Here is a 15311-nt window from a genome sequence, read left to right on the forward strand (position 1 = left end):
ACCAAAGCAGTAAAAAGTAAATTTTAAAAAACCAAACAAACAACCGTGTAGTTTCCATATCTTTGTTTGTTAAAGTGTAAATTTTAAAACAGAAGCACATATTCCAGAACAAGTAGGGGGAATATGTTTATTCATGGGTCAGTAATTTCTAAGTGCTAGGGTAAATACAGTACCAATCTCCAGGTAATTGCACCGCATCAATGTTTGAGGCACAGCAGTCACTGAAATCAATAGAGTTCATTTGCTGTACATTACAGAGAAGTTACGCTCTTAAAATGTTAATATATCTGCCAATTATGTTACCGTTATCACTTTGTGACAGTTTTTGTGACCATTGGCTCCTTTCCATTCTGAAATGACCAAAGGAGACATGAGCTGGAATTATTCAACTTAGTGAAGTCTGTTTTTTCCCCACAAAGCCAGCTTTTAAACGGGTAATTAGTTTGAGGTGGATTTTTCTCTCATTAAGTCAAACAGTATGTAAGCACATGTAAAGGAATGTTTTCAAATCAGTAAATACAACCTACAAGAACCTGTGTTAAGTCAAGCTATCTTATAAAAACTTGGAAACTACTATTTGTCAGGCTTAAAGCCCAACCATGAGTTATGGTGGAATCTTCACACCAAGAGCAAAAACTGGTCCAGCACATGTAGTGTAAACAGGGCTTCTTCATAGGTTTGCTTTCTCACAGCTTTGAATTCCTCCTCTGACTTCAAGTTTTCAGTTTTGAGTATGATTTTAAACACATAGCTCTATTAGTCTCAAAAGCACAAATATTTTGATTTCACAATTTGAAATAAAAAAAAAATCCTCATTTTTAAAAACACACGTCCAAATTTTGTGCTCCTATGCAGAAGCCCCGTGTAACAAAAAAGAGACTATTTCTTCCCGTCAATCCTCATCTTCAGCAGGTTGCCTTCACTGCTTCAGCACAGGCAGCTCTCTTGGCTTAAAGAAGGCCTGAGCCATCCCCATGGCGAAGATGTACACCCTAGCATCCACCATTATTTTTTCCTTCTGCAACAAATCTGTGGGATAAAATGAGGGAAGCTCATGTTAGGCTTTAATTCTTACAGTCTGAATGCTTGCACAAACTTTAGTGTGTGAAAAGTCGCACCGTCTATTTTGGTCTGGAACTCGTCAAGCGGTAAAAGAATAACTTCGACAAATTCTGGAAGGAGAAGATCAATGAAATGGTCACATGGGCCTTTATGTCTGAGGGCTACTTAAAAAGGGAACTGAAACATGACTCACCTCCATCATCTGTGGGGGGGAAAAAAACAACACAAGAGAACAAGTTTAACATAATGATATTGGTTTTTTAAGAAGCATAAAAAGGGAAGACTGAGTTTCTCTTCATGTTTTAGGAGGTTTAACACGTGAACGCTGCATAACAGTGGGACAATCTGATACGGACAGTTCATGTTTGAGTACAGATGCTTATGACAAAGGTAAAACTCACAGGAGACAGCAGATGCAATTAGTCTTGGTATTGTATCGGATCAATAGCACGACAGGATTGATACTTTGTTTCTAAATTGCCAATTGAACTGCAGAGGCTGGAAGGTTTGAATGTCAAAACCAACTGAGACTTTCGAGCCATTACACTAACCCAGACTGCTGCAGTAGGCTTCAGCATTAGATCAGCTGCTCAAGCAGGTGAGCTACAGTGACATGAAGTCACGAAGGTATTGTTAATTTTTAACAGAAAGATCACAAAATCTTCAATTTACAGATTGGAAAAATGATGAACCAACTACTCATTTTGGCCTAACTTTAATTAACACAACCAAAACCTCTAAATGACCATTTCATCCATTTGTGAATGAATTGTTAAGAAAAAAGGGGCACAGGCTTGTTAAGGCAGATACTTTGTGTGTGCTTCAATAAACTACACTACCATAACCTCTTGTTACTCCCAGCAATGTAAAAGCCTGCATGAGAAAAGTGAAGATCCAACTACCAAATGAATTCTAGAAGCTGTCCAAGGAGCTCATTACAGTAACGCATTTAAGCACCAAAACTAATTAAGAGTAAGCTAATATTCTCCTACTCTGACAGAAATCATGTTACAGGAGCAATAGTACAAATAAAAACTCCTTTGTCCCACACACCGTCAAACTGGTTAACTCCTCTCTGGAGGGGAGGGGAGGGGAAGGACAAAGGAGGGTGGGGAAAACCAAACTAGTGTTTGCAAACAATCACTGAAGAAGAACTAATCACTGTGCAATAGACTGACAATAGTTGAAATGTGCAATAGACATCTGGCTGCTACATCTCATAAATGAGTATATTTCATTGCCTATTTATATATTTTGTATTTATATTTGTATATATGCTAATAGTATATTCTCTCATTCACCTTTACTTTATATTACATTCTATTTCTTTACTATGCAAATTTCTGTTGGCGTTCTGCTACTGGAAACTGAATTTCCTGGAGGAACCTACCCAAGGGATTAATAAAGTTCTATCCAGGTAAATCATAACATTTTGGTACAGATTAGAAGGCCTATTTCTTTTTTTGTTAACAGCACTACACAGTACTGTGTAGTTTCATCTACAACAACTTGAAGTCTCATGACATCTATGTTTTATCATCTGAGGAAAGAAACAATGTGACTAACACAAGAAAAACGAGCAAACATACTTATTAATTCCTGACAGTCTTGTAGTTCGGAGTTCAGCAACGTTACATCCTCTTCAAGACAGTTTCAGAAACGCTGGCTAACAGCTTCAAAAACAGCAGCGCTTACTGACAGAAAACTTCAACATATCCTCAAATTTTCACCTCACTACAGCTGCCTGACAGAAGTGAGCTTCACCGACTCATGACCTGTGTCAGACTCCTTTCAAAGTTTTACATCCTCCTCCAGAGTAAATAGATGTGGAAACTCTTCACACAGCATATAAACAGCTAAGGTGAACAGTGGACTGCTGGCCTATACAGACAGCAATAGACACCGGGGTCGATCCAGTCAGGGGTCACTTTACTATCTGTGGGGAGTCATTTCTGTCCGTGATCATGTCAGATGAAACAGTGACCCATCAAGCATAGCTCAGGGTAAAAAATATATATTTGAAAGTCATCAAGTTTTCCCTCTAGAATAGAGTTTAATTATTTTAGCACCGGCTTCAGATTACTGCACAGGAATTCTGCTTGTAAGTGAATCTAAGAAAAGTGATGAAGGCAACATGGCCAACTGAATTATGTCCTAAACAAGTTAGAGTAAAAATGAATGATGATGGTGAAAAAACTGAGTTGTGAAAAGTTTTCTCACCCAGCTTCTGTGTTGGGTTGATATTCTCCACATCGTCACCATTGATGTTGACCAGGATAGTCTGAATGGTGCAGTTAGACAGACCAGGGTCCAGACAGGTTGCTGCAAGCACAGCAATAATGTTAGCCAAAACAAACTTATCAGTCTACTTAACCTTATCGCTCTTATTGGAATTTTCAAAGATAAAATGTGTATGGACACTTCATCCTGCCGATCCCTGAATTTCTGCAGTATGGTGTGTAATAGTACCTGGAGTGACTCCTACTACTTCTCCTGTGTAACCAGTTTCCTCCTTCAGTTCCCTCAGTGCAGCCGCCTCGGCAGTTTCCCCCTCATCGATCAATCCTAAACAACAGAAAAATAACAAAGTGCCAACTTGGAGATGATTAAGCACTTTTCATTACCCTGGAACATACTCCATCATCGAGCACATCATGAGTGAAAAAACTGACCTGCAGGAAACTCCAGAGTGCAGCATCCCAGAGGAGGGCGGAACTGCTTCACCATCACTACGCAGTCCTTATGCAGCGTCCGTTTCAGCAGAGCGATTATTCCCACACCTGGAGGAAATATGTGTTAGCCTTCAATAACTCTGGCAAAAGCTGAACAACCAGAAAATGAAAGAAGATACGCTCACCATCTGCTTCAGTGTTGGCCCGCCTCGTTGTCCGTTTCACAGTCTCCCAGGTTCTGGAGGTTTAAAACAGGTAATCAAAGTAGTTTAAGGGTGGACCTGTTGTGCTGTTCTACCATCCTTCCTTCCTCTTCCAGTTAAGCTAACTTTCTTCTGCCCATCAAAATCAACATTTTTGAACAGTTGGTGGGTGGGGCTCCTGAGAGGAAACATCCACATAACCATCTACTGACATCGTATAGAGACAAGAGCAGAAAAAACCTGTCTGAAACTGAGTGTTTCAGACAGGTTTGTACTTCGCTAAGAGTAAAAATGAATGATGATGGTGAAAAAAACTGAATTATGTGTCTACGTCGCTGGGTAGCAGTCTAAGCAGAGATGCTCAGACTTCCTTCTTCCTAGCCACCTCTTCCAAGTCTTCCATTGGAAAGAGTTTTTCCCCAATCCATCTGAGAGACATAACCTCCGCAGCAAATCCTAGGTCTACCCTGGGGTCTCCTCCAAGTAAGACATACCTTGCCTAGAAGGGACCCAGGCACTATCTTAGATGCTCAAACCACTTCAGACGACTCCTTTGTGGAGAGGCAGCGGTTCTACCCCGAGCCCCTTCTCGCCCTCAGCTCAGCCACCACTCGGAGGATGCTTATTTCCAGAGTGTGGATTCGCGATCTCATTCTTTCCATTGCTACCCATAGATCATGACCATTGGTGGGGGTAGGGATGTAGCACTAACAGTAAAACAGTACCGTTGCTTTCACATTTGGCTCTCTCTTCACCTCAACAGACCAGCAATGTGTTCTGTGTTATTCTTTCAAGCTACTCCATTTCAGTTAAGCTATTATATTACACATTAAATCTATTGTTTTGTCTGGATAAACACCAAAATTTCCCAAATTTCTAAATTAAATAAAGATCTTTTTGTCACTGCACATACACTCATTATTTTAAACTCAGGCTATGTTTTATATTACTATCCACTATTTATCAGTGTTAATTAATCTCACTGAGAATATGGAAACCCACAGACAGAACAATACCTGGTGTTTCCAGCGGGGTCCACATATGTAGTCTTTTCCAGCTTCACCCATTTCCCTGCCGCAATAAGCTAGAAAACAAACACATACACACAGCTCATCACATGCCTACTGTTCAGTAAACTAACATGGAAGCTCCACATTGAAACTTTATTACTTTAAACTGTATAACACAATTTTTATATTACACAAGTGAAGCCAATTTATAGCCAATGCACTATTATAGCAATTTTATACTGCTAGCGTCGACATTTTTTTTCTGAACGCCCTCATTCACAAACATTTAAACACACACACACCTCTTCTTTCACAATGTGAGGAGCTGCAGTGTCTTTGGGTTCTTCGTGGTTGCTCATTGTTACTGTCCGACTGAAAATGAAAGAAAGACGAGTCAGAAAGCCTGACCTGGGCAGGAAAATACAGCAGTTGTATCGACCCGTGCTTAAACGCTGAAGAGACGTTTCAGATCATGAGCTACTCAATTAGCTGCCAGAGCCAGGCAACTGCAAGACCGTTCAATTTCCCCCTACCTTTCCGCATTTAGCTTTCCTTCCCTGTGTGTCTTTGTTTATTTAACGGCGGGTATCTGCTTTACCCTTCACAGTGCTACAAACTGCCAGAGCTCGAGTATTTCAAACTTTTAACAATCCGGTAAATTTGTAAAAAACACTCAAATTAACTCACGTGAACTCCCTTTCGTGTGTGACTAGTTGTAGAGAGTAGAGAAACGATGATGAGTCACTCTGCTGCCACTTCCTGATACAACAAACGTCACAATAATGGGAAGAACCGAGAAACTTAAATCTATTTCAATAAACAGTTTCAATGTTAACATTTTTAATGAAATATTTACAATACAAATCCAGCAATTACTTCATTCTAGTTTTAATTATCGGCTTTGTTTGCAGTAAAAAAAAAGACATTTCACGGAAAATACACCTATATATGAATCCAGGCTGTACCTGCTGCGGAGACTCAGGTCGTTTGGAGTGGAGGGCCCACTCCTGAAGAAATTCTATGACTCTGTTGTGGCTTCTGCTATCTTTTATGGCGTGGTCTGCTGGGGCGGCAGCATCTCTGCTGGGGACAGGAAGAGACTGAACAGGGTGATCCGAAGGGCCAGCTCTGTTCTAGGATGCCCTCTGGACCCAGTGGAGGTGGTGAGTGACAGGAGAACGGCGGCTAAGCTGTCATCCCTGATGGACAACATCTCCCACCCCATGCAGCAGACTGTGACAGCACTGAGCAGCTCCTTCAGTGGGAGACTGCGGCACCCACGGTGTGGGACGGAGAGATTTCGCAGGTCTTTCCTCCCCACTGCTGTCAGACTCCATAATAAAGACTTTAACTGATCAAGCACACACATCCATACATATGCAATAATACTAAGTGCAATAATCCTTTCTGTCATCGTTGTATTTTTACTCAGTTGTATATTGTATTTGTATTCTATTTTTATCTTATTGTATATTTATTTTATTTTATTCTACTGTATATAGTATTTTATTTTATTCTATTCTGTACAGTTGTGTACTGTATTTATTCTTATTGTATTCTAATTTTTGCCTCATAACTTTTGCACTGTCCACTTCCTGCTGTGACAAAACAAATTTCCCAAGTGTGGGACTAATAAAGGTTATCTTATCTTATCTTATCCGGTTAATTCTTTAAAATAAATAACATTTTTTATTTTTTTTACGTTTACAATTGTAGTTTAAGGCATCCACAGTGAGGTCTTCTTTTTAATAAACGATCTCCGTCAGCTCACTGCACGCCTACATGTGCACCATGAAAATGATTCCCTGAGCGAAAACTTATGGCACGGTTTTTAATTGTACCAACAGCTAACTAATGTATTTATTTTCACCGTTTTCTGAGTAAAATTAAAATCATTAAAATCGATTCATAACTGTGAAGATTTTGTGTAATTTCAAGCCAGAATTTTAATGTGTTTCTAAAAGAGATTCGGAAGTTATTTACTGATGGACTCGTTTCCTTTACAGGATATTGCAGCATGAAGAAGGAGCAAGTTGTCAACTGTCAGTTTTCGGTTTGGTATCCGATATTTAAGAAACATACGATTAAAAGGTAAACTGCTAACGTTTGTAGAGCAAGTCCACTGAACGTTTTTATAATTGTTGCTGTAAAATAAAGGGCAGCTAGCCGGCTGCTAACGTTAGCCGACAGACAAAAAGCAGACAGCTGCCCTTTCTGTCTTTGTGAGTGTAAATAGTAAACAGTGCACCCTTCTTCTACTTCTGTGCTTTTATTTCATATATTTTGTTGGTTTCTGTGTATTATACACGTGATGTGGTTCGTCTTGTTTTCCAGTCTGATTCTTCCACTGCCTCAGAATGTAATAGACTATTTACTGGACGATGGGACACTGGTAGTCTCTGGAAGGTATCAGACTACACACACACACACACACACACACGGTTATGTTTCCTATGTGAAATTTCACAAACGTGTTCTGTCGTGGAAATCATGATTTAAACGTAATTGGGCGTTCTGACAGTTGCTCACAGATTACATGCTGTCTCTTCTGATTTTACACTTTTCCTCATTCTCTCTTCCCTCAAGTGACCACAACACACAGCAGACACAAACTAACAACAGCGACTCAGATGCAGAGGAAGACATTCAGGTAAGCTGGAGCCTTTTTTTCAAGATTGGAAGAACGTCACAGAGATCATAAATGGATCGCACGGTCACTATCGCACTGAATATGACCTAAATAAGTGTGAAACAAATTTAAAACCTTAAATGGGACATATTAAGCTTTTACGTCTTTGGTGTCACATATGTGCTGTTACAGTGGTGGATGCTCTTGTGAAGCATGGCCGATCATGTTTCTAACTCTCTCCTCCCTTCTAGTGGTCAGACGATGAAACAACTACAACAGTCACTGTAAGTGTCCTTAATGGGTCCAAGTGCGCCTCATTTATTTGTTATTATATATTTACAGTTAAACCAAAGACAGTCAATTCGGATGATTACGTAAAACCATTTTGCTAAAAAATAGCCGAGTATCAGTTTGTAGTTTACATTACTTCCATGTATATGTTTCTTCATATGTGTGCTGTTATGTTAATGTAGATATAAGCGTTTAAGCTAAAGAGGTGAACTCATTCTTCTTTAAATCAGGTTGCATCTATGTAATAAATGTGCATGACCTCACCTTTAAGCTTGTACTATCATTTTGCTTGGTGGGAATAACAGCCTGAAATGTCATGTTTCTGCCAGGCTCCTGAGTTTCCAGAGTTCACCTCTAAAGTGCTGGAGGCCATAAACAGCCTGGGTGGGCGTGTATTCCCTAAACTCAATTGGAGCGCACCACGGGTAAAAACACTGCTTTCCTCTGCTTCAGATTGAAGAGTGTTAGCATGACCAACATCTGTTTGTCACTAAATGCCTCATGAATTATTCATTAAGGATGAGGGCATATAGTTCTGCCAGGTTTTTCTGATGTTAGTGTGACGAAACCATAATAAGTCATGTTTCCCACCTTTGATGTGACCTATAACCTTTACAGTTCAAGTGCAAACCAAATAAATCCAAGTGCAACAAGCTAGTTGCATAAGTGGGCACACCCTTAAGCTAATACTAGTGAAGCACTTTTTGATATAATCAAAACATTCAGTCTATCAGCATGGCAAAACTTGACTTTGCAACATTTTTCCACCATTCCTTGCAAAACCTCTCCAGATCTGTCAGATTGTAAGGCCGTCTCCTTTGCACAATCCTCTTAACTTCTCCCCTCAGATTTTCTGTTTTGATTTGATTTTTCTGTTTGATCTGAAATCCAGCTTTGCCATTCGAATTTACATTTTATTTGAATTTACGTTTAGGCTCTCTGTCATGTCATACTGAAGGTTTTAGGCTAAAAGTGACTGGTATTTGGGAGTGTTCACAATTCCCTTCACCTTGACTAATGCAAAGCAACCTCAAATCATGATTATGCCACCACCATGCTTTACCTTGGTTTTTGCACCAAACATGCCTTTGGAATTGTGTGTGTAGTCTTATCATACTGTAACACATTTTCCCGCATGCTTTTGGGAGACATGATGTATTTTTTGCAAACTGTAACCTGGCTTGGATGTTTTTCTTTCTAAGAAAAGGCTTTTTTATTGCCATCCTACCTCATAGTCGAGACACATGGAGAATCTGGGAGATTGTAACATGTAGGACTCTTGGCAGCCTCATTTTCAAATGATTTATTGTGGTCTCATTTTTTAACAGCACAGCATGTTGTCATTTTAACAGCTGAATGCACACGTTTTATATCCAGTGTAACTTAACGTGTGTGTTTGTTTCCCCTCCCTACAGGATGCGAACTGGATTGCTCTGAACAGCTCCCTGCAGTGTCGCAGCCTCAGTGATATATTTCTGCTCTTCAAAAGTTCCGACTTCATCACGCATGACCTCACGCAGCCGTAAGTCCCGTTGCCTAACAACAACATCACAATCGTAAACAACTGGGCTCGTTTAAAGAAAGAAAAAAGGAAAAACACCTGGTGTGGTGTGCGCAGGCCCATTTGAACTGGCAGTGTTTGCTGGGCTGTAGATTTACCTCTCGCTGCTTCACACTCCATGACAAACATTCAGTGTGGGGAAAGTGAAAAGTAAATTTTTAAGGTTTTTATTATTACTTTTTTGTCATTTCCATGTTCAGATTCCTTCAATGCAGCGACCAGGACTCCCCAGACCCAGTCATCAACTATGAGGTATATACTTTCTTTTTCCCACCATAAAGAAGAATAGTCTCCAAATATGTTTTTGTGTCATTACCCTGAGGCTTAATTTACTCTTGCTTTACACATGTTCACAAAATATAATACAACATAAATCTGGAACAACAAAAAAGTAGATCAGATTAGACTCTCTGGCAGCAACAACCATTCAAAGTCTTTTTAATCACCTTACTTAGTTTGAATATCAACAGGCCACCTTGTCTATGTCTACATGCCTAAATGTATTTCTGTCATGTGATTGGCTGATTAGATCATTCTTTTAATGAGCAGCTGAACAGATGCAAATATTGAAGGTGCTGTTGAGTGTTTAGCTTCTTGTTTAAAAGGACTGATAGAACAAAAAACCCCTCTGGCTTCTGCTGGTTGCCAACCCCGCGTCGTTATGGAAATAACTGAAATTACTCGAGCACTTAAATCAGCTCACAGTGTCTCTCATCGCTGTTAAAAGATTGCCAAAGTATGGCCCGAGGGCCAGTGGCAGCTGTTAGTAGCATATGGTGAGGATGATGGGTGAAACAGTGTAATACTGCTGTCCCACTGTAATACAGAGCTCAGAGCAAGACCAAGAGAGCATTTCTGTTCAGCTGTAGCTCTTCTATTTGAGCCGTCACAGCAGAGTAAATCCCTCTGACAATAACAAATATAGCTGGAGTCAAGAAATGCCACCTCTCTTTATGATTAAGAAGAATAAAACCTAGAAACAACTAAAAGTAAAACCCTTTTCTGAGCTGTCACTTTATGAACACAAACTACAAATGTGTCTTTTTAGTCACTCGCTGGCTCCCAAAGTTGGCATTTTCAGAACCCAACAGAAAAATGCAAAGATTAAAATTTAAGACTTATTCAAAAAACTGGAGACAAACGGTTTCACAAAAAACTTCACCATTTACACTCCTCAACATTTTCAGAAAAAGAAATCATGTTTGATTAGTCTCGTTGCATTGTGACAGCACCTGTTATTATAACCCCGAGCTTATTTTGGTTTTGCAGATTATGAGGGAGCGCTGGCTCTGACTAAAAAGCCTGAGGACTTTCCAGACTCATACAGCAGCCACTTCTAAAACATACCCTGATCTCTATGATCTGTTTGACTCCAAATACAACAGTAATTTCTTAAAAACAAACATTGTATTCAGTAACTAGCTGAGACTGAAAACTCACCAGAAAAGCGATGACTGGGTCATAAGTCAAGAGAGGTCATTTTCTTACAGGCTTGTTTTTCGTGACCTGGTGAGTCATCCTGTGTTGGCCATTAGGCTGTTTGCATATGAAATAAGATTAGTTAATAATTGTCAGCCAACCGCTACATCAAAAAACACACACCCACAAACATGAGAGCAACAAGTGGCGACCTTTTCTGACTTCCCCTAATAAGTTTTGACACCTCAGTTTATATCAATAAAGATGGAGTTTGTCAACTATTAGATTGGGTATTAGGTTTTTCCCGAGGGTAGTCCAGATAAGCTATACAGGCAAAGATCACCAGTCACATCCAGTCATTTAGTTCTGGAAGGAGACCTGAAATACAACAGAAACATGTCAGTTCAAAAGAGAGAAACAAGGTTTATCCTTAATACGTGACTAAGGAGGGAAAGAGTTGAAGTAAACAACAGATAAAGAGTCAATTTAAGAAAAAAAAGAAAAAAGAATTGCCTTAAATCCTTTCTGTTCTGCATGAGCTGTTTTATTTATCAGTTTAACTGACAGAGGAGAAAAATGAGTGTTTATAGCTGGTGTGCTTACACAAAGGGAGCCTGTACTTCCTACCAGCATTTATTAGCACAAACTTGGAGTTCAGTCATGTGAAGGATTGGTTAAAATCCTGCCAGCCAGCGAAAATACAAAAATGTCGGGGAAGTCGATCCCATGATTTTTCCTGCCATTCAACTAAAACTTAAAAACTTGACTACTACAGGTGTTAGAGGTGGACTGAAGCACGCTGGGGAAAAAGAAAAAAAAAGACATTGCAGCAGAACCGAAATCCTGGAGTCTCCAAGGAAACGGAGATGCTGATTGATTGCTTTACAATCACGGCCACATTTATGAGCCAAGTAAACGCACTTTCAGTGTGTTTGTACAAAGTAACCTGTGTAATGTCATTGCTGTGTACAGTAATATTCACATCCCTTTGTTGTTTATATGCATTGCTCAGTGGAATTGCATGAACATAACAGGACTGGGTAAAAAATACTGTAGTGCAACTAAATAAGATCAAATAAAACAGTTAGAGAGGTTTGATCTGCAAAGGATCCTGCACCTACCATCGTTTCTTCAGTTTTTTCACAAGCCTGTCCAGTCCTGGTTTAAAATGTCAGACTTGCATGTGAGTAAGCTAAGAATAATGGTGTCATCTGAAAACTTCATTACATATTGATTCAGTTGGGAGTAATTTGCATGCAGAGCACTAACACATTCTTTGGCTTTCCTTGTATTATCAACAAATCTGCTGCCGTATTTAAGTATTTCTATTGGCTTACTAGCGCCAGTGTCTCCTCTTTAATGGTTGTCTCACACTCTAACACTTGTCTTCTTTCTTCAGCTGGTACTGAGGAAGTGGAGTGAGCTGATTCCTGGCGGAGAGTTTCGCTGCTTTGTCAAAGAAAACAAACTGATCGGTAAAAACTGTCCCTCCTCTTCTTTTACACGAGTGTTGTCCATAAATATCTGCACTGCGTTTGATCACGTTAGCCACCGAGTGGCTACAAATGGACATAAAGAGAGTACGCTTCATGCATGAGACGGGAATTATTTTTTAAAATTCTCTGTACAGTTATTCAGGAGGCTAATTTAGAACCAATTATAAAATGTAATCTAAAGTGTGCTGACGATGTGTCTGTGCGATCTCCCAGCTATCTCCCCAAGAGACTACACGCAGTATTACCAGCACATCCTGAAGCAGGAGGAGCAGATAAGCCAGGCCATTCAGGACTTCTTCAGCCAGCACATCCAGTACAACTTCCTGGATGAAGACTGTGAGCATCAGCCTGCTTTTATTTTTCCCTGTACATGTAAATTTTAATGCAATATTTTCAGTTTCGTAAGTTCTCCTCAGACAGAAACAGACTTTTTGTGGAGTAATGAAAGTCATTAAATATGTACTGTTAAAAATGGGGTCATTTAGGCAGGACGGAAATGAAAGCGAAGACTGATGACATTTCACTTAATTGTGATTTTAATGTTTAATGTGAGGTGGTAATAAAAGTTTGCTTTTTGAAGTTGTGCGAGACAGTAGTGTGAATGTTAAATGATTACTCATTCAGATGTTTTTTTCTGCTTTACAGTTGTGTTTGATGTTTACAGAGACAGCCAGGTAACTCGATACTGAATGTTTTTCTTGATAAATCAAAAAAAACCCAACACACACTTTGTGAGCTGCATTTACTGTATGTGTCTTCGTGTGTGTCGCAGGGGAGGGTGTGGCTCATCGACCTGAACCCATTCGGAGAGGTGACTGACTCGCTGCTGTTCACCTGGGGCGAGCTGACGTCTGGAGAGGTTGCAGAGCAGCAGGTCAGTCATTGTATACTGTATGTCCCGTATTGCAACACACTCTGGAGTCTTAATGAATGCTCAGTGTGTCTGTGGACCTGTGCAGGAAGGCCCGGCGTTCCGCTACACCACCAGCGAGGTGACGGTGCAACCCAGCCCCTGTCTGAGCTACAGAATTCCACGGGACTTTGTCGACCTCTCCACAGGAGAGGATGCATACAAACTTATCGACTTCCTCAAGCTGGTAGGTCCTGGAAAGTTGCGTTCATGCATGACGACCTGTTTGTCATGCATGAACACAAACGTTGTTTGCCATTCAGGCGTTGAAACAAAAGACATAGTGAGTGCATTTTCAGCTGCGGCTGCAGCAGAAAAGACTCAACTTCTTGCACCAGCATGTAGCCCAGGTTCTCTAAAGTTTGACCACTGACTGACCACCATTGTACTAGCAGCTGGGACCTTTAGAGAGCATCCCATCAGTAACCACTGGACATGCTGAGCTCATCTGGTGCTGACTCCGTTACTGCGATCTTAATCATATGATGTGGAGAGTTTTTGATTAGCATTACCATAAAAAACGTACAAGAAAAGTACTAATTTCTAATGTTATACTACACTAGTGTAAAATGACAGGTGACTGCAGTGAAGGGTTAAACTCTCCTCTCCTTCTTCTCCTGTTCGCAGAAGAAAAGCCAACAGGAAGAGTCTGAGGAGGAGGAAGAGCAGGAGAACGCGCCACAGTGACATCAGCGTCATCGGCTCTCCATATAAAATCTGCATGAAGTGACTCTTCACCCTCTCTTCTGTTTCAGCACCAGTTCCTTCTACTTTTTTTTTTTTTTTAAATCTCAGAATGGTACGCGGTGTACCCGGGATTTCCTAAATAGCTCCTTCACATTACTCGAATGGAGCATGTTAAATTAGCAGATCGTGTTACCCGTTCCTTAGGGACTCATTTCCTTCGACACTGCCTAGCGCCTTATTGCCGATCTTAATAGAGGCCTCTGCCGTGTCCAGGGGTTGGTTATTTCACTTTTTGTGGGGGCGGGGACTGTGTTACTGTAAAATGATGTATTCATTAACAATGTAAAGAATGTTTGCTTTTATACTTTGAGCCTGTGGAGTAGTCTGTGTATCTGTATCACATCTCAAAACAGTCTCTCTTGGTTTGAAATCAATTTGATACACACACACACAGTGTCAGTTTGTTTCTTTACCTATGGGGCTGACAGACTTCTCTATTTAACACTAAAGCCCTTCATCACTGAGTCACCTTTAATTTTCTTGCCAGAAATCCCAGCTCCTCCATCTTTCCCTGCCAATTTCCTCTGAGCAGTTTTGACACAGTCATTGCTCCCTGCGCTCATTTGGAGTCCTGTTATTTCTTTTTTCTCTCTCCCCTCATCACGCATCAATGTAGACTGTTGCTCCAAAGAACACCATTAAACTTCTTTGTCGTGTATTGACTCGGCTGTCAGTCTGGTGGGTGCTGTAAACCAGCACATTAGAAATTGATTGCACTGTTACGCAACAGCTCTCATTACCCCGAGAGCTAAATGAGCTGCGCACGCACGACACAGGGCAGTACTTTTGTTTCTTTTCCTTTTTTCCCCCTTTTCCTCTTCACTGGATTGATGGAGCAATTATGGGGAGATGAAAGAGTGGGTGTCAGAGGTACAGCTCGCCAGGTAAACCGCTGTGGACGAGCAGCAACAGTGTGCATGACACAAATATTGTGAATACGCCTCACCACTTGTCATCATTATGAAACTGAAACGTGTATGTAAACATCCAGTTTGACCTGCAAATAAGGACGAGCTTGTCTGCTGAAATGTGACAAAGGGTATTTGCTGCTGGGGGGAGGGGGCAAATCACAAAATCTGATCGTGATCATAAAGACTAAAGGGTAAATACAAAGCTTAGCTAATGATGAACTCCAGTCTGTGATTAAAAATATAGATGTACACACACACACACAATCGCACTGAGTCCAGTTCATTAAGTGCATCAAGCTAAAAAAAATACAGATACGATAGGCCTGCAGTTACACTCTCTGCTCACATTATTAGGTACACTTGTTCAACTGTTTAAAGTATATGTCTATGAGCCAATCAT

The 15311-nt window shown here is 40.4% G+C and overlaps 2 protein-coding genes across 4 annotated transcripts; one reads left to right on the plus strand and one right to left on the minus strand.

The window, feature by feature from the left end:
• Positions 1-101: 101 nt before the first annotated feature.
• On the minus strand, positions 102-5942 carry nudt5 (nudix (nucleoside diphosphate linked moiety X)-type motif 5). Of its 3 annotated transcripts, none has more exons than XM_026146982.1 (11): positions 5913-5942; positions 5635-5706; positions 5250-5319; positions 4954-5021; positions 3920-3972; positions 3735-3842; positions 3532-3627; positions 3283-3384; positions 1256-1264; positions 1119-1172; positions 102-1029 (listed from the first exon to the last, which is right to left on the minus strand). In XM_026146982.1, exons 3-11 carry the CDS (start codon positions 5304-5306, stop codon positions 920-922), a joined length of 657 nt encoding a protein of 218 aa, XP_026002767.1. In that variant the 5' UTR covers positions 5307-5319; positions 5635-5706; positions 5913-5942; the 3' UTR covers positions 102-919. The 3 variants fall into 3 exon arrangements, with proteins under 3 accessions (XP_026002767.1, XP_026002765.1, XP_026002766.1); XM_026146980.1 differs by lacking the exon at positions 5913-5942 and adding an exon at positions 5824-5845; XM_026146981.1 differs by lacking the exons at positions 5635-5706; positions 5913-5942 and adding an exon at positions 5481-5628.
• Positions 5943-6730: 788 nt separating this feature from the next.
• cdc123 (cell division cycle 123 homolog (S. cerevisiae)) lies at positions 6731-14662 on the plus strand. Its single transcript, XM_026146037.1, has 14 exons — positions 6731-6803; positions 6954-7038; positions 7282-7353; positions 7534-7597; positions 7828-7860; positions 8197-8292; positions 9283-9389; positions 9629-9680; positions 12247-12322; positions 12557-12679; positions 12989-13017; positions 13116-13217; positions 13303-13440; positions 13881-14662. Exons 2-14 carry the CDS (start codon positions 6965-6967, stop codon positions 13938-13940), a joined length of 1026 nt encoding a protein of 341 aa, XP_026001822.1. The 5' UTR covers positions 6731-6803; positions 6954-6964; the 3' UTR covers positions 13941-14662.
• The last annotated feature ends 649 nt before the right edge of the window (positions 14663-15311 follow it).

This window comes from Astatotilapia calliptera, chromosome 17, assembly GCF_900246225.1.
Source record: "Astatotilapia calliptera chromosome 17, fAstCal1.2, whole genome shotgun sequence".
In the NCBI taxonomy this organism is placed as follows: domain Eukaryota; kingdom Metazoa; phylum Chordata; class Actinopteri; order Cichliformes; family Cichlidae; genus Astatotilapia; species Astatotilapia calliptera.